This window comes from Malania oleifera, chromosome 1 (genome assembly GCF_029873635.1).
Source record: "Malania oleifera isolate guangnan ecotype guangnan chromosome 1, ASM2987363v1, whole genome shotgun sequence".
NCBI classification, from domain to species: Eukaryota; Viridiplantae; Streptophyta; class Magnoliopsida; order Santalales; family Ximeniaceae; genus Malania; species Malania oleifera.
Genome location: NC_080417.1, coordinates 85,394,909 through 85,417,049, shown reverse-complemented (window position 1 = coordinate 85,417,049; position 22,141 = coordinate 85,394,909). Strand labels below are relative to the sequence as shown.

Sequence of the window (22,141 nt, the reverse complement as noted above, 5' to 3'; positions counted from 1 at the left end):
TTTCACACTTCTTGAAGAAGAGTCCTTTGCCTGGAGAACCCTTGAGATACCTAAGAATCTTGTACACAGTCTCTAGGTGAGTCTCCTTTGGTGAATGCATGTGTTGGCTTACCACACTTGCTGCAAATGCAATGTCGGGTCTGGTATGTGATAAATAGATTAGTTTACCAACCAATCTTTGATACCTCTCCTTTTCAACCGATATTCCACTGTCTTTAACTCTCTTTCCTGATTCAATGGGGGTTTCACTAGGTTTGCATCCAAGCATGCTAGTTTTGATTAGGAGATCAAGGATATACTTTCGCTGAGAGACACCGATACCCTTTTTTGATCTAGCAACTTCCATTCCCAAGAAGTACCGCATTTGTCCCAGGTCTTTAACTTCAAACCCAGTAGCTAGGACTTTCTTCAATCTTTCCATCTCCATTGCATCATCTCCAGTTAGGACTATATCATCAACATATACAATCAGAATTGTTTTCTTCCCACTTTCAAACTATTGGAAAAACATAGTGTGATCTAATTGCCCTTGTCGATATCCTTGGTTCTCTATCACCTTCACAAATCTGTCAAACCATGCTCGAGGAGATTGCTTGAGTCCATACGGGGACTTCTTGAGTTTACATACTCTATTTTCTTCACCTTTCTTACTGAAACCTGATGGTATTGTCATGTAGACTTCTTCTTCTAACTCGCCATTTAGAAATGCATTCTTAATGTTGAGTTGTTGAAGTGGCCAATCCAAGTTGGCTGGCAACAACAGGAGAACCCGAATTGTATTCAATTTTTCCACCGGTGCAAACGTCTCCATGCAATCAATGCAATAGGTCTGTGTAAACCCTTTTGCAACAAGACGGGCTTTATACCGTTCAACTATCCCATCAGCTCTATATTTCATCGTGAAGACCCATTTGCAGCCTACTGGCTTCTTCCCTCTCGGCAAATTTATAACATCCCAAGTTCCATTCTTTTCCAAGGCTCGCATTTCCTCCATGACGACTTCCCTCCATTTAGGAATCTCCAAGGTTTCTTGGATATTCTTTGGAATTTTTATCCTATCAAGGTTAGAGGTAAAAGCACGACACCCCGTAGGCAAAGTTTTATAAGACATAAATTTTGAAATGGGATGGAGAGTACATGACCCTGTTTTTTTTTTTAGAGCAATGGGTAAATTGATATCATCATGCGCAGACTTATCAGAAGGAACCTCATGGCCATTTGGATCTATTACCTGATCCAGATTGGGCGTGGACTCATGGTTGCTCAGAGCTATCACCGGTTCCCACTCTCTTGGCGCCTCAAGTATGAGATTCTCCCTATTCTTTGATTTTGGCTTCCTTGAGTAAACAAGTATCTCCTTGTTATTTTGTTTTTCTGCATCTCCCCCTAAGTTTAAATGGTCTTTTGTACATGACAGATCAAGGAATGGTGTAATGACAGTAGTTTTGATAGACTTAGTGTATGGCACAGATTCATCAACAAAGAAATCAAAGAACCGATCTTCACTCCAATTCTCCCCCTAAAGAGAGGGCTTTTGGAAGTAAGGAGTGGTTTCCAAGAACGTGACATTGAGGCTAACAAACAATTTTTTTGTGACAGAATCATAACATTTGTAGCCTTTCTGAGTAGAAGAGTAACCAATAAAAAAGCACTTAACGGCGCGAGGTTCCAATTTATCCCTATTTTGAGCATGAACATGTACAAATGCATTACACCCAAAAATGTTTAGGAAGAGATTGGAGTTGGGCCGAGAGTTGGGAAAACATTCTTTGAATTTTGGAGAGTGGCAAAAGAAAGAACCCGACTAGGCATTCTAATACTAAGATATGTAGTTGTTAAAATAGCATCGGTCCAAAAATATTTTTTCATATTTGAAGTGAACATCAATGTCCGAGCTACTTCAAGAATATGCCTATTTTTGCGTTTGGAAACCCCATTTTGTTGAGGGGTATCCACACAGGAACTTTGATGGATGATTCAATTTTCTTGAAGATAATTTCCCAAGATATTATTGAAATATTATGTACCATTATCAGTACGCAGGATTTGAATGTGAGTTTGGAATTGTGTTTAAATCATAGAGCGGAAATTGATAAAAATAGAACGAACTTCAGTTTTATCTTTTAACAGGTAAACCCAACAAATACAAGTGTGATCAACAATAAAAGTAACAAACCATTTTGTGTGAGTGCAATTAAAAGAGCGTGAGAGCCCCCATAAATCACGGTTAATCCTAGTCAAAGGCTTGGATGGTTTGTATGTGAATTTTGGAAAGGAATTATGTTGGTGTTTTGCAAGTTCACAAATCTCACACTGAAAATCAGAAGAAGTCTTATTTGAACAAATGGAAGGAAATAAACGTTTTAAGTATAGAAAATTTGGATAACCCATCCTAGAATGCCATAACAAAATTTCACTATCCCTAGAAATAGATGTAGAATCACAAATAGCAGTTTGACATTGTTCACTCATATTCGCATCCTCAAAGTAGTAGAGTCCCTTACACTCCTTAGCACTGCCAATCATCTTCCCCGATGATAGGTCCATGAAAACACAGTGAGAGGAAACGAATTTAGCAGAGCAATTGAAATCTTTTGTCAACTGGCTAATGGATAACAAATTGATAGCCTAGGGATGTGTAGGACAAATTCTAGAGTCATAGAGCCAGAGATTCTAATACTCCCTTTGTCTGCAACAGATGAGAGTGATCCATCTGCAATTTTAACTTTCAAAATTCCAGCACAAGGTGAATAGGATGAGAACAGGTGATAGGAATCGGCCATATGATCAGAGGCACCATAATCAATTATCCATGGTGATTTGTAAAGAGAGATGGTATTTAAGGCTTTCAAAAAATTACCTCGGTGGGCTAAAAAACTAGAAGGAATACGCGTGGAAAACTAACCTGATGCTTGAATGGTAGAGAACATTTTATAAAGTTGCTCCAACTGTTCTGGATTAATGCGCCACTTGAAGTGGAATTAATATTTTTCTCACCTTGTGGTTTCTCGGCTGGGTTATCAATAGCAGCTTGGTAGCCACGATTTTTGGGATTCTGTCTCGACTTCCAAAATGCAGGCTTCCCATGTATTTCCCAACAATTATCTTTTGAGTGGCCCGGTTTGTGGCAGTGCTCACACCGGGGTCTTCCTTTCTACGTTTTTTTGCTTGTCCCAACAGGAGTTCCTCTTGAAATGAGGGCAAACATTTCGGGCCCATCCTATCAGAATTGGCTCCTTCAACATCACTTTGCGCCGGTTCTCCTCTTGCCTCACCTCCGAGAAAACTTCCCGAGTTGAAGGCAGAGGATGTCAGCTGAGAATCCTCCCTCACACCTCGTCCAAGTCTCAATTGAGTCCAGCCAAAAATTCGAAGACTCGTTCATTTTCAAGTCTTTTCTTGTATCAGGCACTGTCTACAGGGCATTCTCATTCTTCCTCAATGCTCAAGTCGAGTTCTTGCCAGAGATTCGTCATCTCCATATAGTAGTTTGTGACTTCTCTTTCTCCTTGCCGCATCTGCCATAGCCGAGTTTTGATCTCAAAGATTTGAGAGTAGCTTTCAACGTTTAAGTATATCCCTTGGACAGCATGCCAGACGTCCTTCGCAGATGGTAGGAACAAATAGGTCTTGCCGATTGAAAGTTTCATGGAGTTCACCAGCCACGTAGTCACCATGGAGTTCTCCAACTTCCACTTCTGCAGAGCTGTAGCGTCGGTTGTGGCGGGCTTCTTCTTCTCGCCGGTAAGGTAGCCTAACTTTCCTTTGCCGTCAATCATGAGTTTGATTGACTAAGCCCATTCACGGAAATTCTTTCCATTCAACCTCTCCACCGAGAGTGGGAAGGACGAGCTGTCTAGCCCATTTGAATTCAAGGTGGAGGTGGCTTCAGTCTCGCTATCGAAAGCTTTAGAGGTGCTCGACCCTCTGCTGTTGACGACTCCTTCTGCCATCGTTAACTAGGATGATAGAAACCCTAACTTTGATACCATGAAATCAGAATAGGTTTTCTGTATTTCTTGAATGAATGAATTTGTACAAGCCGATACATTATACTTATAATACAATCGGGTATGCTAAAGATGGAAACAATCTCGTAAAATAATCTCCCTCAATAACAAACAATTCTTTACATAAATATCCCCTAAATCACTCCAAGACACTCGGGATTTCTTCAGTACATTACGTCTCCAAGTCTCTTATGCTCCTCCTAGAGTCAACTCCAACAAATAGAATTTGCCCATACCTAAGGTGGCTGGCAATGAATTGATTATCAACAAAGCAATAAGACTTTAGGTTTTAGAGTAGAGGAGCCTTAATAGTGGAACCATTAGGGGCTGAGAAGAATGATTAAGATCCACAACTGTCAGTGGATAAATTAGGGTTTAGCTTAGCAAGTTCCCTGGGTTAGGAGGTGCGTTAAATATACTCCTAGAAGGCCAGAACATACAACAACAACAACAACAACAACAACAAAACCAAAACCAAGCCTTAAGTCCCACTAGAAGGCCAGAACATATAAGAGGAAAAAGGAGGGGATGGAGAGAAGAGAAAAACATTGAGGATTTGCTGAGTTTTATCTTATCTATATACCAAAGTAAATGGTAGATGGAAGGGAGAAGCAAAGCATTAAGATGAGAGTGCTAAGTTGAAAGCTAGGAGCTTGAAGTTCCTGCTATGTTGCATACTCAAAGAGGTAAATTAATGTTTCAGGGATTGAAATTAGAGGAGGTTAACAGGTTAATACTTGATGGTTCTGGGAGTCTAGGTTTTCAAGGACCTGGGAGTGGTTACCCTTCAGTGATTTTCTCGGGGAGTATTTTTCTGATCTAGGACATGAGATTTGCAAGGAAGGTAATCAGGCCTTTAGGGTCATATTCCTTGTCAGTCCTAGATGCAAAGGGGAGAGGGTAGTGGTGGTTTACCTTTTTCTGCATGGCCTAATTTTCAGCTCTGGGTGTTTCTTTTGGAACAAGCCTTTTGCTCCCCAAATAGGAGGCAATTTTAATGTAATCAAATATTCTATTGAGAAACTTTGAGCTCTAAAATACTGTTAGATTAGCGATTTACTAAAATCTTAAGTTGTTAGGTTGTGGGCCAACAATGTACATCAAGCCTTAACAAATATGTCCAGTACTAGGGGTTTCAATAGTTTCATTAGTTTTTTTTTTTTTTTTTTTTAGCAATATCCATATTTCAAACACACAATTCTTTTGTTTACTATAGCATGGGAGATTCTTTTTCTGTTTTGTATTAAAAGATGCTGCATACACTGTCCAATCAACATGTGCACACGTTTATAATGGAAAAAAAAAAAAGGAAAAGAAATTTATCTACCAAAGAAATTTAAGATCCAAAGGACTTGTTAGTAACTCTTGACTACCTTTATGACATAATCCTTATTACAACACTATGGAGGCAAATACAACAAGAATGAGATTACTTCCTTTTCACTGATCCCAAAACAAGAAAAACTACCAAGTAAAATTACCTATGGTAGTCCTTGAAGAAGTAAGAAGAGCCTGACTATAGGTTCTATGACATGACCTCAAAATGGATTCAATTGCAGCCTTTACCTTTGGAATGTAGTGGCCTATATCATGACCTATAATGAAACAGATGCCAAAATGTTGTTAAGTTGAATAAATGAAAACAACAGAAAATTGAATTTTGAATATTGAAGTTACAAAAATCATTAACAAAAACCTTGAAAAATTTCCAAGCCAACACACTGGCCTGAAGGAGACATGACAATAACAAGCAAAGCACGAAGACCAATAACTTTAGCTTCACTTATGTCTTGCCTCAGCAGCTCTAGTATCATATGGTTCATGGCAAAATCAAGGTTATGTTCTGCTATGGTCACACAGAACTCAACCAGTTTATCATGCTGGACATCCTGAGTAAGCATTCCCTTCCTCAGAATTGTTAATAATTGTAAGGTGACACTGTCCAGGTAATCCCACACGCGATTTGGAGCGTGATCTTTTGCATAAACACTCAAGAAAAACCTCACAACTCGATGAAGACAATCCAAAGCCATGTAACGGTGGTTCTTGTCCTGAATTACATAACAATATCATATTACTAAATATATGAAATAAAAGAGAAATCAGATACAGCACCATGGTTCCGTCCACTAGCAAACAATCATGATAGATAAAAAATAAGACATGAGAAATTTAACCAACTGTATCCACATAGCTGTACACAAAGAGTTACATTATGCAACTTACTCTAAGAAGCTTATAGAGTTGCTCCATGTGTATGCCAAAGTTATTGGTGAAGGTTTGGGGATCGCCAAGACAGAGAAGAAGAGTAACCAAAGGATAACCAACCTATATGTAAGGAAAAGTTCAATAAGGCAAAATGGCTCATAGATAAGCATTAAAAAATATAAAAAATAAAATAAAATACTGAGCATGACAACAAAACGTGCAGATCTTTGAAAGTAAAAAAACAACTATACGGACTGCCTTTTCTTGGACTATCTTAGAAGAAATATTTCACAATACTCACTAAAGACAGGGAACCAATAAGAAAATTGTCAAAGCTAATAAAAAAAAAGGATATAATAACAGAATATATATATATATTCCCCTTCAGAAACCTACAAACATTACTCCAAAATTCTTCAACTCCTTGCATGACCAAAAACATATCTAGATGGTGCAGTATAGCATTACATGAGTCTTGAATATACTGAAATGCGAGATGATAATGGACATACAGAAGATTTCATTATTCCACAAGGATACAGCACTAATGGCTTTGAATTAGCATATGATGATTATATAACAAATCAATAATTTTAATTTAGAAAATATAAGAATCAAAGATAATATCAGAGTACAAATCATGATAGAACACACACATATTTTGATACAAAAAAAATAAAAAAATCTTAAGTAAGATGCTGATATTTAGGTAAGATCAAAATTTTTAACATTTATTTATTCATTTGGTGATAAGAAAAAGGCTCATTTCAGGAGCATGAAGGGGGTCCTCGCTTGATTACAAAGAAATAAAGATCAAGTGCATAGTAAAAATTATTTTGAAAAAATGGAAGATCGTATGTTATGTCCAAGGAGTACTGCCTGCTAAACCAAGATGACTTACGCCATCTATCATTGAGTATTAAGAGAGTTAATTCCATAAAAAACTCTTCTATTTTCTCACCCTCCACACAGGGGAAAAAAAAAAAAAAGTGGTGAGCGATATCAGGGACAAAATTTTTTCCTTTCTATACAGCTATCTGTGCCAGTCCAAGCCCAAAGTTCCTTCCCCACAAACTGAGCAACTGATAAAGAGAAACTGAAAAAAGAGACAGCCAATTCCACCAAATTTCAGGTCCAAGAGCAAGCAATATTATGCAATTGAATGACTATGCTGCATTTATTTTTTACAGAAAGCACATCTGTTATCAGAATTTTCCTGTTTTAGAAACATATCAATTGTCAATATCCTACCCAAGTTGCTTCCCAAGAAAAAAAAGAAAAAAAAAGAAACCCACTCTGGTTGGAGTATTTGTCTTCCAAATAGCTTTCCAGCAGAAGTTGGCCCTTCAACAAGATTTGCCCGTTCAAAGCCTTTCTAGTAGGAATTGACCAAAAAGAAGCGTATTCAATTTCCAGATAGTCCTGTCTTGGTTTTCTAAGCCAACCACCATTCCATTCACTGCATCAAAGAAAAGAGCGGAAGTTTCCAGCCCCCAATCTTGTGCATTTCTCTCAAAAAGGAATGTTTCAGGCCAGTCCACCCTGCAGATAAAGAAATAACACACGAAAGCATCCTTGTCAAAGACTAAACAGAAGACATCCCAAACTTGGATCTTCAAAGGAGGATTCCCATGCTAAAAATGATATCAAAACAGTGTTTCCACCCTTCCCCACATCAAAAAGAAGCAAATCAAAAATTCATTCCATCCTTTTTGTGTCCACCAATCCCCCACATACCATTCCCGTCTATTCTTGGAGGTCCACCCACTCTACCAGTGAAGTCATACTTCACAACTGTAACCATCCTCCACAATCAATCAAACTCAATCATGAACCTCCAAAGCCATTTTCCATGAAGGTTTTCATTAAATGATGCAGTGCTGAACCCAGGTCTTTATTAAATGGCGCAGTTCTGAATTTGTGAATCATCAGCAAATATTTTTGTCAAAGTCAATCTACTCTTTGCTTTGTTAGTTGCTAAAATATTTATTAATTATTGTTATCTAAGCGTCATCATTACATCCTAGTCAAGAGTGTCATTTCCTAAATCCAACTTTACTTACAAAGCCATTCATGAATCTAGTTCCGTAGTGTATTTATGAGGACTTAATATAGAGGAGTCGAGAATAATCATTTTCCTAGGCACATTTAGTGGGCAAGGTTGTCATGTACTTGTGTTTATGTCAGTCCAGATAATGCAGAAGCAATACAAAATTTTCCCTTTTCATTTCGCTCATCAATTCTAATATGCTCAGAATTTTCCTGAGATTTGGAAGTGTGGCTTGAGGATTCACCCTCTGGAACCTTCTATACCCTCCACTGCCACATTTCCACCAAAGAGGATCCCTTTAGCCCTAAATATCACTGCACTTAATCCTCTTCCAGATTTTTACTCTAATGGATCCTACTGTGTACTTCCACCATGCATGCTGCATAAAATTGATATGAGAGCAGTTTCTTTCCTTGGGTAGGTTTGTGTTGCCTTTTTCTGTTTCATTTTGGAGTGTTTTTCTTCTTGTGCCCTTCACATATTCAGCTTTGATTATTCCTCTTCTTCTTTTATCAGCACAGACGCATATTATTAAAAGGAAGACAAGGGCATCAAGGGGATGCCAGTCATGTAAAACGGATACAACAAAAAACAACACAACTGCCACTGTAAAGCATCAAGGAAACAAAGGATTACAAAACCCAATTTGCCAATTAAAAATCATAGATATCCAATGGTCCTTCACAGCCTGAAGAGTAGAAACTGTTCTATCAAGAGCCCTCCTTCTGACTTTGATAGAGCTGATCTTTTCCATGCCCAAATCTCACCATTCATTATAGCTGCAGTGACTCACTTCTGCATGATCACAGAAATAGCAATGCTCCAGAGGTTTCTAGTCCAAGAATACTGCAGGAGGATGTGCTCCACTGAGTCAGCCGCCTCAAGGCAAAGAAAACACCTATTCACAAGAGATTGGCCATTTTTCTGAATATTATCATAGACAAGGATCTTGCCAAATGTAGCCCCCCACATGACGAAAGCAAACTTTGGGGGGCTTCGGTTTTCCAAATGAGCCTCCAAGGAAGGTAGCCTGGCATTGAATTTTGTAAAGGCTAATCTAGAATATCTGTCAAAGAGTCAATCCCCCAATCAAAATCATTCCTAACCAAGGGAACAGTCCAGAATGTCCCTCGATAAGAAAGCTCCAGGCACTGGCAAATGAGGGCCTCTTTACTGCAGGCAAGCCTAAAGATAGAAGGGTATTTGGTGCTGAGCTGGGACTCATCACACCAAATGTCATACCAAAAAACACATCCTCCCCATTCCCCACATAAAAACAAACGAGAGAGAAGAAATTCTCCCACCCTCTTCAATCAATTTCCAAACACCTGCGACCAGCTAGCAATGATTTCGCTTGCCCAGATTCACTTTTAAACCTGTGACTGCTTCGAACCCAAGGAGGATGCATTTAAGATTAAGGATTTTCTTAGGTTCATCCCCACAGAAAATGATGGTGTCATCTGAAAAAAGGAGGTGGGAAACTACCATATTTTTGTTATTCCATCTGATGTTGAGCCCCTTGAGCAGGCCCTTAATTGGTATTGATTATCATAAGGCTCAAAACTTCCATAACCATGATAAATAGCAGAGGAGAGAGGGGGTCTCGTAGTGTCAAACTACATGAAGATCTGCAAAACTCTGAAGAACAGCCATTACAAGCACTAAGAACTTTAAGGGAAGAGACACATTGACAGATCTATCTACATCAGATTTCCCCAACACCCATTCTCCTGAGGATATAAAACAGACTATTCCAGTACACATGGTCAAACACCTTTCCCATATCCAGCTTACATACCAGTCCCCTTTTCCCACCCTTAATGTAGGCATCCACAACTTCATTTGCAGTAAGGGCAGCATCCATGATCTGTCAGCCCGCAACAAAAGCATGTTGATGTTCCCAATAATTTGAGCCTAGCTGCGAGGACTTTGGAGAGCAATTTATACAAGCTGCCAACAAATCTGATAGAAAGAAAATCTTTGATGTTGTAAGCCCACACTTTGATAGGGGTCGAGGAAATAAGGTTTTAGTTAATGCTAGAAGGAATCTGCTAGACCTTAGGAAGTCTTCAAAGACTCCAATAATATCCTGTGTATGTTCCAGTTCCTTTGAAACAAACCATGTCAAAGCCATTAGGACCAAGGGCTTTGTCCCTGTCCCAGCTCTTGAGGGCAAGAACAATTTCCTCTGGCCTCTCAAGCCATCAAATCATGGAAAAGCTCAAAATTATGAAAGAATTCCATTTACTGTTGGTATCCAGGACTATTGCTCCTTATGCAAATACCTGAAGAAATTGAAAATTCCCATTTTAATTTACCCTTCCTCCACAAGGAGCTCTCCCACCACTTCAACTTTTGTTGGCAATCTGAATGTCTTATAGACTACAAGGATAATCTAGAAGGAAAGAATAATAAAGGAAAGAATAGAAAAAAGGAAGAACTGAATTGCTAACAAATCTCCTAAAATATTTCCTAAGAATAAATCCTAGAATATCTCCTAAGATTTTTTACATAATTACAGAAATTTCTCCGATAATCAAGGATAGTAGATTTACATAATTGCAGAAATTTCTCCTACAATCAAGGAGAGTAGATTTACATAATTACATAAATTTCTCCTATAATCAAGGAGAGTTGACTGGATAAATTTTGAAACTTTCCAACACTCCCCCTCAAGCTGGTTTGAAGATGTCTTCCATAGCCAGCTTGCCGATACAAATTTTCAAATTGCTTCTTTGGTAGTCCTTTTGTAAGTATATCTGCTACTTGTTAGTTACTAGAGATATAGGGTAAACAAATCAGTCCACTGTCCAGCTTCTCCTTTATAAAACGCTTGTTGACCTCAACATCTTTTGCTCTATCATGAACCACTGGATTGTGAGCAATGGCTATGGCAGATTTGTTATCACAATACAGTCGCACACATTGCGGATTAGTGACTCTCAATTCTTCCAAAATTTTTTTGATCCACAACACTTCACAAACTCCATGAGCAACTGCTCTAAATTCTGCCTCTGCAATACTCTTAGCTACCACATTTTGTTTTTTGCTTCGCCATGTAACCAAATTCCCACCAACGAAGGCACAATAACCAGAAGTTGATCTTCGATCGGTTATACTCCCAGCCCAATCTGCATCAGTGTATACCTCAACTTGTAGATGTCTATGGTCTTCAAACAAAAGACTTTTTCCTGGAGTTCCCTTTAACTATCTCAGGGTTCTATAAACTGCATGAATTGGCTTACCATGAATTGGCAGGCCCTGGTGAGTGCATGAATTGGCTTACCATACTGACAGCAAAGGCTATGTCAGGACGTGTATGTGATAGATAAAGTAGCCTTCCAACCAATCTTTGGTATTGGTCTTTATTGGTTACTTCCTCAGGCTTGGCAGGTTGTAGTTTAAGATTAGGTTCCATAGGTGTCTCAGCTGCTTTACACCCTAGTAAACCTGTTTCTTCAAGCAAGTCAAGCACATATTTTTTTTGTGAAACAAAAATACCTTTTCTTGACCTTGCAAATTCCATACCAAGAAAATATTTCAAGTCACCCAAGTCTTTAATCTCAAATTCATTAGCAAGCATCTGTTTTAATTTTTCAAGTTCCTCGCTGTCATTACCTGTCAAAATAATATCGTCAACATAGACAATTAGAATAGCAACCTTCCCTTCACCTGAGTGCTTATAGAACATGGTGTGATCAGCTTGACCTTGGCTGTAACCATGACCCTTTACAGCCTTCCCAGAGTTCCCAACCAAGCTCTTGGAGATTGCTTGAGCCCATACAATGATTTTTTAAATTTACACACCTTATCTCTGCCAATATTACCTTCAAAACCCGGTGGTAATTCCATAAACAGTTCATCCTCTATATCTCCATTTAAAAAGGCATTCCTTACATCCAACTAGTGTAAGGGCCAGTTAGAATGTACACCAAATAGAGTAACACTCAGATTGAGTTTATCTTGGCCACTGGAGCAAAAGTTTCTTATTAGTCAATTCCATATGCTTGCGCAAACCCTTTTGCAACGATTCTTACCTTATATCTCTCTATATTACCGTCAGCCTTGCATTTAACTGTAAAGACCCACTTGCAACCCACAACTTTCTTTTCCTTTGGCAAATCAACAATTTCCCAAGTATTGTTGTTCCGTAGTGCATTCATCTCTTCAAGAACTGCTAACTTCCAATCCGGATGATCCATAGTTTCCTGAAAGGTCCTTGGAACAAATAGGTGAGAAATATTGGATGTAAAGGCCTTATGATTATGGGAGAGTCTATGGTATGATAAATATTTGGCAATGGGGAGTGTGGTACAGGTTCTAACTCCTTTCCTAATGCCTATAGGTACATCAAGGTCAGCAGATTGATCAACTGGAAGTGTAGTAGAAGGATTACCTGGGATTTCCAAATGACCAGTTTTTGGAGGTAATGATTGATTATGCTCTGAAATTGTGGGGTGATCCTTAGTATTAGAATGATACCTGCCTCTAGTATAAACATGGAGCTCAGAAGAGGGATTATTCTGTAGCAATTCTACCCCTGTTTGTGATTCCCTTATGCTTTGTACAGGCAAATTGGGATTTCCATTTTTTTCACTTTTTAAAATTTCAGTTCCTTGAATGTTTTGTATAGGGATGTCAATGTCAAGGAAAACATTTCGCATTGGTATAGAACTTTGCCAAAGCTAATCTTCACTACTCTCTTTCTCCCCCTAAAGATAAGTTTGGTTAAAGTAAGATAGATTTTAACCAAAAACGACATCCATACTGATGTGAATTTTTTTTGCTTTTGGCTTCAAACATTTATACCCTCTCTTATTGGGAGCATATCCAAGAAACACACATTTTTCAGCCCTAGGATCAAGTTTAGATCTAAGGTGAGCTGGAATATGAACAAAAACAGTGCATCCAAAAACTTTTAGAGGCAAATCAGAAATTATCCTATTATCAGGAAAGGATTTTTTTAGGCATGCCAAAGGAGTGATATAATGCAGCACACGGGTAGGCATTCTATTAAAAAGGTAACAAGCAGTTAGAATAGCATTCCCCCCCCTCCCCAAACAAATATTTTGGAATATGCATTGAAAAGATTATAGTCCATGCAACCTCAAGTAAATGACGATTTTTTCTTTCAGCGAAGTCATTTTGTTGTGGGGTGTCACGACAAGTGGATTGATGTTGAATCCCTCTTTCTTTCAAAAAATTTCACAAAACCTGGTCGAAATATTCTATACCATTATGCGTACGAAGTATGCTTATTTTTGTGTGAAATTGGTTTTCGATCATACTATAAAAATTCTTGAATAATATTTCAACTTCAAATTTCCATTCATCAAATACCCAACAAATCCGAGTATGATCATCTATAAAAGTCACAAACCATTTTTTTCCGGATAAGGTAGTAACTTTAGAGGGACCTGAAACATCATTATTAATCAAATAAAAAGGTTTTGATGCACAGTAACCTTTTCAAATATGAGGAACTCGATGATTTTTTGATAAATGACACACATCACAATGAAAAGAAGTACAATTCAAATTTTTAAACAAACTAGGCAACAAATATTTTAAATAAGAAAAACTAGGACGTCCTAATCTAAGATGCCAAAGCATTATTTGATCACGCATAAGGATTGAACTAGTACTACCACTCAAGCCCTGAGCTTGTTTATTGCTGAATAGGCTATCATCAAAATAATAAAGGCCATCGATCATCCTAGCACTGCCAATCATTGCCCTTGAGTTCTGGTCCTGAAATTCACAGTGAGAATCAAAGAATATGGTACGACAGATAGAATCACGGGATAATCTACTAACAGACAGAAGATTACAAATAAGTTTAGGAACATGAAGGATAGATTTTAATTCTATTTTCCCGGAAATTCTAATTGAACCTGCTCCTACAATGGATGAAAGACTCCCATCTGCAATCCTAACCTTTTTATTACCCGGACAAGGATAATAAGATTGAAACCAAGGTCTTAAATTTTGATTTCAACTCAAATTTCGAAGCTTCAAAAGTACAGAAATTTTGACGGAAATTTCGATTTCGATTTGAAAAAATAATGGAAACTAGTCGTAAAGCATGGAATTCTTTGTGAAACTTTAGAAATGGTTAACAAACATAATAATATAAGTTTTAAGACTAATATATTACAAATTATATGCATCTATGTTTTGCATGAGGTAGAAAAGTTGTTAAATAGTATGTGTATCAAACATGTTTGTAAGATAAATGTTACATTAAACATATTCAGTTAATGCAAATGAAATTCATAAATCATTTAAATATTATTTATTAAACAAATATTAATAATTTAAACACGAATGGTTAAATAAAATATTACTATAAATTTATTTCTTCATATAATTTCAAAAGCACTTGTGATAACCTTTTGTTTCAATAAAATAAATTGAAGGAGAAATTTCACTTCACTCTTGAATCTCTCATTTGAATTTCGACAAAATTTCATTGCATAGTTAAAATTTCGATAAATTTAGCTAAAATTTCAAGGTTTCGATAAATTTCGGATAAAATTGTTGAGATTTCGACCAAAATTATGCAAGACAAAAATCAACTGCCATTTTGATTTCAAGGGCAACAGAAATCGGAAATTTCGAAAATTTCTTGGAAATTTAAGACCATGATTGAAACAATAGAGATATACTAGTCATATGGTCGGATGCACCTGAATCAATAACCAAGGAGAGTAGTTTACATGATTACAGAAATTGTCTCATATAATCAAGGAGAGTTGACTGGATAAATTTTGAAACTTTCCAACAGATACGCATTAGCAACTTGGTGTAAATTAAACAAGTATTCTTGTCACCCTCCATCAACCGAAGGGCCCTGAATTTTTTTCCCCGTGTGATTTCCACCGAAGTGATGACTTTGGCTAGGTCATTCTTGACAGCAAGTCTTCTAGACCTATTCTCTGCATTAAAGCTTCTCTAAGTACCTGGTTATCCACCTCCTTAACGTCCTTTAGGATCACATTCTTCTTTAGAATGATGTTGCTAAAGATATTTTTATTCAACCACTTCAATTTCACTTTGAGCAACTTCAGCTTTGAGGCAACCACAAAGCTGGCATTCCCTTCGATCTGCATTTCAAGCCACCCATTCTTGACCAAGTCATCAAAACCTACGTGCTTAATCCACATGTTCTCAAAAGGGGAGGGGGTTGGCCCCACATGATTCCTTGTGTCAAGTAAGATGGGAAAATGGTGCAAGAATTACCAAGGGGGTAAGAATTTGGTAGCTTTTGGATAATGTTCCTCCCAATCAGAGGAAATAAAAAATATGTCAACCCTCCTATACCTAATTCCTCTTCTCTTTTAAACCAAAGTCCATCAGTTTTGTTTCTTGGATCTACATGCCGTATTTTATTCAAGCTTCAATCATTATATATGGCTGCCCAGCCATATTCAAAGATAAATTATTACGGATGTAAAGAAAATTTTGGTTTTTATTCAATCTTCAATTATAAAATATGGCGAGTATAAGGAAGACTTTGGTTGATAAAATGAGTATAAGGTCATGGAAACCTCTTTTGAACAACAAAGGACAAACAGTGAAATTATTCAAATGAAGGATGATTAACTTCAAAGGAGTTTTAGGACAAGATACACAGCATGAAGAAAGCTTCGTAAATTAGTAATTGACAACTGCAGTTGCGAAACCTCCTTGCTGAAGTAGAGGTGGGAGTTTGAAGCTTGAAATGGTGGACACCAGCTTGCATTCTTTGGTCCATTAAGAGAAGAAAGTATTCATGACAACAAGTTGCAAGATCCTTTTTCAACTAGAATTTCCTACAAAGTTTGTTTGGTGTGATGCAATAGCAAGGACTCATGCCATATTCTAGTTGGTTAACCTTAGAAAAAAGATTGAAGGGCAGTCCATAAGGAGCATGATAACACAGGTCAAAAGCAAGAAGTTAGTTTTAAAGCCCATGAAGGATGAAGATGCAACAAACATAAAGGAGGAAACACAGGCCAGTAGTTTTGATAAAACAAGCCAACTCGTCAATTGGATAAGAATGGCTTAATAAAGTTGAGGAAGCACAAATCAAGCTAGGGCAAATGAAGCTCTGGGTATATTTACTTGTCCTAAATATATGAGTGTATTTACAACAAAAGCAGGCTATGGCACTAATTTTGAGAGTGAACCTGGAAATCCATTGAAAATGGAAGATATATTGAGATGCTAGAAATCTAGAGCCATATGACTACTCAAAGGCAACAACAGTAGCAGGCTTTACCATAGAGTTGCAGAATCCAACAGGAGAACCAACAATATCTGTCACATCAACATGAGTAGGAGTTTTTTTTTTGGTCAGTAAAGTGAGAATTCATTAATAGGGCACCCCTGCCTCCCCCCCCCCCCCCCCCCCCCCCCCCCGGGGGGGGGGGGGTGTTTGCTACCCATGTACAAGCAAAGAAAATGAAACAAACAAAAAATGTTGAAAATCAATAGCACAGCAGGGTATCCAAAAAATCAAGAAATGAGTCACCAGAAAGCACAGCCCATTAAACCAGCTTGTAACAGTTGTATGCCATTTATCATTGGAGACTGTAAGAGTAGTTGTTCCTTCAGAAGCAGTAGCATTCCCCTATCTCCACATTAACCAAGAATAGTGTGAGGGTTCGAGGATGAGGCTTTTTTCCTTTTTCTGTTTGTAAGCATATTTTTCCATGCCCATATTACCTTTCCCACAGTTCCAGAAGTGGCCTCATGCTGGCCTGTAAGAACAATAGCCAGATTCCAAAAAAATACAGGTCCAGAGGCATTATTTTATAGTGGGAGTTGTTATGGTGAGGAGAAGATGAGTGAACGGGTTGTTAACTTCCATAAGGAGATGTGCACAAAGATGGAATCTAGAAGATCTACCCTTGATAGGGGAAGGGAGGGGGGAGGGGGTTGTGTTTCAATCACAGAGGAAGATAGGGCATCGCTTGGAAGGGCCTTCATTTATTTATTTATTGCAGGAGAGGGAAGGAGAGCAGAAGCAATGCATAACTCCTGCTGGAGGACATAGCCCCCAGGGCAAGACGGATTATCAATGGGAGTTTTTAGAAGTAAACAAATCTTGACATTGTACTTGAAGCGAATGAGTGTGTGGGTTCTAGAAGTAGAATGAGGAGCCATGCTTCATTTTCAAGACAGACATTCACAAGACTTACAATCTTTTTCTTCTAGGATTTCTTCACATTCTGAAGAGAGTGGAATTTGGCATTAGATAGCTAGTATGGACTATGGACCAACTTCTGTGTGTGTACAGAAAAAACCTCTATTCTTATTAGTGGTTAAGGCTTTTTCCAGCCCCAAAGGATTGTGACAAGTAGAACCTATCTCTCCCTACTATTTATTCATTTGTTGATGGAAGCTCCTTCTAAGTTACTGAGGAATACCATTGAGGGCATTTCCTGAGGGGATTTAAAGTGGGGACTTACTGGCCGCTTTAAACTGGACATCTTCTACTTTCGGTGGATGACACCACTTTTATGTGGGTATGAAGAGGACCCACTCCAATATCTCAGCTGTCTTCTATGGTTTGAAGCTATCACAGGCTTAAGGGTTAAATCCAAAGAGCAAAATGATCCCTACCGAAAAAGTGAGGAAACTGGAGCAGTTATCCAACAATCAGAGGTGCAAAGAGGAAACTACCCACTATGTACCAGGGTTTTGCTTTAGTATCACAATTTAAAGACAAATTTGTGCGGTACTATCATTCAAAAGTTGAAAGAAGGGTGCCAGTTTGGAAGAGGCAATACCTTCCAAAAAGAGGTATACTCACATTAGTCAAGAGCATTCACTCAAGTATGCACTTTGCCTTCTGTTGATAAAAGGCTCAAGAAGTTGGTAGCTTTCTGAAGAGCAGCACTGAAAAAGAGAGAAAATGCCATTTAATCAGGTGGATCTTGGCTTGTTCTATTATTCCAAGCAATGAGCTGGGCCTGAGAGATCTTCAGGCGTTCAATAAGGCATTGTTAGAGGAATTTGGTGCTGAGCGGAAGTTACTCAGAAAGCAGCTATTATGAGAGGGGGGAAAAAAAGCCGACGGTTGCAACTGCCATAATGAAGAGGCAATAACTTTTTATGGCACCGGGTTTTGGAAAAATCTTATGCTTTGACAAAAGAAAGTTTCTCTAAATCTGCAGGCCTCGTGGTGGGTAATGGAAATTGAGTTTGTTTCAGGCTGGATATTTGATGTGGTGACACCGCTGAAAGATGCTTTTCCTACCTTGTACAATCTCGCACAGGATTTGGATAGGTTGCTTGCTAACATCTTATCTAAAGAAGATAATGGGGTACCTTGGAACTATTGCTTTGTACAAACCTGTCATATGGGAGGTACAAGAGGTCAAGCTGTTAGTCGGAGAACTCTACAAATCAAAGCTTTGATCTAAAATGGAGGATGCAGTGAGCTGGGGTTTAAGCGTATGCCTTAAAATTCAATTACTTGGCTAAAACATTTTGAATTTATGCAAATATAATTTTAAAAAGGCAAGTTAATAATTCATTTTTTATTAGCACTTTACCTAAAGTTTAAAGTATTGGGTTGTAAGGCAACAATGTATATCAAGACTTAATACTCCCCACACGTGCATCAAGATTGCCCGTGAGAGATAAAAATGATAGATAACACCCATTTTAGGGAATAAGATAATTTTTGACAAACCATAAACACAGGCACAATACTTGAACCTAGGACCTCCTAACAACCATGGCTTGGATCTTAGATTACCACTTTACCTAAAAACTTAAGCCATTAGACTGTGGGTCAATATTGTATATCAAGCCATAGCAATTACATATATCTTATCTCAATTAAATGAGTAAGTCCATGGAATTTAACTTGAGAAGATAAGTTCTTAAGGAAGTTAAAAACATGAGATGAGGCTCACACTTCACAGTACTTAAAATATATATACATACATACATACATACATATACATATATATATACATACATATATATATATATATATATATATATATATATAGACACACATACATATAGCAAAAGAAATTCATTAGATAGCATAAGAACGTACAATAAAGAGAAGACACATCTTAATAAAATCTGAGAAACCCTAGAGAAAACAAAAAAAAGAAAACCAAGTGTAAAGAACAGCACAAGAAAATCAGCACGCCCTAAGAAGTCAACAGAAACTGCCGATTGCAATGAATATTTGAAAAGCACATCCATTTGAAGTTTCCATTACCCATATGCCATAGAGAATCCTGAAAATGAATCTTCTCCCACATCAACAAAAATTATAACTTCTTCCCTGAAAGTATATGCAAGTTATGTTCCTTCCACAAACCCCAAAAAACTGAAAATAAAACACAATTCTATGGCACCATTCCTTCCTTCTTCCCACCAAACCCAACAAAACACATTGCCAAAAACTCCTCCACTGTCCCTGGACAAACCCAACTTTCTCCAAAATAATTAACCTTGTTCCAAACCTTCCATGCGAAATCACAACGCAAGAAAAGATGCAGAGCAGATTCTGAGCAATTAAAACAAAACACGCTTATATCTAGAGAGAGAGCCTTTAGGGGCCTCCTGAACTGCAGCAAGTCATTAGTAGGGGGGATTTTGACCTTCCAAATAGTTTTGTAGAGTGGAAAGGAAACCAGTCCTAACCAAGAATTTACAAAAAAAATTGCAAGAATAAACCCCTGAGCGATCCAACAACCAGGATCAATAACCAGCTTCTGCGGATCCCCAACAATTATTCAACAGGACCAACAATGAAGATAACTCATCTACTTTTCGTATCATTCAAGGATCTCCTAAAATGAAAATCCCAAGAAGGTAGGACCCCCTAAATCTAGACTAAAAGAAGAAATGAGATCACTCTTCCCTCAGCTCAAACAAAATAGGCAAGGAAAAGACGTGGACAAAACAACATCCCCAATGAAAGGTCTTTCCCAAAAACTGATACTACATCCCTTACCCGACACAAATTTAGTATGGGGAATAAAGGGAGGTTAAATCTGGGATTAGCTTTCTGCAGATTTTCCGAAGAACATTTAGAACTTAAATTAGTATCCCACCCATTCCCATCAAGTCTAAACTTGTTTTTAATAACTTTATGCCACAAGGAAAAATCTTCTATCAGGAAACACCAAAGCCATTTGGCCAAGAGAGGCATGTTCTTAGACATCAAATTTCCAAGACCCAAAACGCCGTCTCGTTTAGACCTATAAACCACCTCCCATCTCACCAAATGATCCCTAAAACCCCCTACCCCTATCCAGCGAAAATCTCTCATAATTTTTAAATCTTACTAGCACACAATACTTAAATTTTCAAATGCTCCTAGTCAATAGTATCAGATTGTGAATCAGGCATTGACAATCTATCTTATACGGGTGACTAGCCTCGAATTATTTGTGTAAAGACGCTAAAAAAGAAAATAATAAAGTGGTTGTTAAAGAACAAGTGCACGGAGCATAACTATGGATATGTTAAGAATCAACTTAACTACCAGTCAATTACATGTTCCCAGCTACAATAGTTTAAATTGTTCCTAGATCTAGGCTTTATGGTTGTTTTCTATTTGAGCTTCTATATTATGACCCAAGTGTCACAAGCCAAATATTTCACACCGTGTCAAGGGTTGTGCGGCACTACCTAAGTCTTTGGCTGACTAGTTAAACAAGAGTCTTTGAGCTAGTGCCGAATGGCCTTTCACAAGATGCAAAATATTCAGCCCGTGACAGTTGGTATTAGAGCCTAGTTACTTGCTACAATAATTTAGTTGCCTTCGTTGTGGTATTGTGTTAAGCACTGGAAAGAGACCATGCCAATCACCAACCAATATCGAGAGAATTAAAGCGCTAGAGGCGCAGGCTGATACAGCCAAAAATGTGGCCATGGAGATAGTCAAGCTTGCTGAATATGTTGATGCTTTGGAAGGATCACAAAACATCAACAAAGTTCTATGGTGGAAATGTCAAAGGACCTCCGCCATACGGTAGAAACTTTACTAGCTCAAATGGCAAATCTAATGGATAAGATGAACTTGATGGTTCTTGCTATGGGAAACTCTAATGCTATGGAGCATAGAGGAACCAAGGAGCTAGGACCCAAAACGTTTGAGGGTGCCCATGATGCTAAAGAGTTGGAGAACTTATTTGATATGGATTATGGAGCAATACTTTCACGTGATGAGTACTGACTCAAATAGGTGAAAGTAACAAAGGCAACAATGTACTTGGTTGGTGACACTAAGTTGTGATGGTGCACCAAGTACAATGAAATTGAGAATGGACGTTATATAGTTGATTGTTGGGCAGATTTGAAGAGAAAGCTCATGCCCAATTCTTCCCTGAGAATGTTGGGTATGATGCTCGACGTAAGCTGAGGGATCTTAAGCACAATGGTTCAATCAAGGAGTATGTTAAATAGTTTTTTGCTTTGATGTTGGATATCCAGGATATGTCAGAGGAAGACAAGTTGTTCTATTTTCATGAGGGGTTGAAATTGTGGGCAAGAACAGAACTTCATTTACAAAAATCTCAAGACTCGCCTACCAAACAAGCTGCCGCACTGCACTAGAAAGAGTTCCACAACGTCTAAAAATAGTGGCGTGGGTGGAAACAGCGGAAAGTCTTTCAAGAAGGAAAAACCCGAAAGTGAGGGAGCCGACATCAAGGCATCAACTTCAAAAGAAGCTTTATCATCTCGATCATTCAACACCCCAATTGTAAGGGTAAGATGACAAGCTTCTTATGTCGAGGCCTTCATAGAGTTTCCAAGTGCCCTCATAAGTCATCACTCAATGCCTTAGAAGCTTCCATTATGGAAGGGGCACTGCAAGATGATGAGGGTGAAGAGGAAACCTTGAGGATGG

General features: G+C 38.1%; 1 protein-coding gene across 1 annotated transcript in view; it reads right to left on the bottom strand.

Moving 5' to 3' along the window:
* The window catches only part of LOC131159844 (uncharacterized), a 155,232-nt gene that overhangs the window by 50,925 nt on the left and 82,166 nt on the right, over positions 1-22,141 (bottom strand). Inside the window, 3 exon segments of the mRNA XM_058115033.1 lie at positions 5,492-5,605; positions 5,707-6,061; positions 6,237-6,338. Of these exon segments, the coding sequence (XP_057971016.1) occupies positions 5,492-5,605; positions 5,707-6,061; positions 6,237-6,338 (571 nt within the window).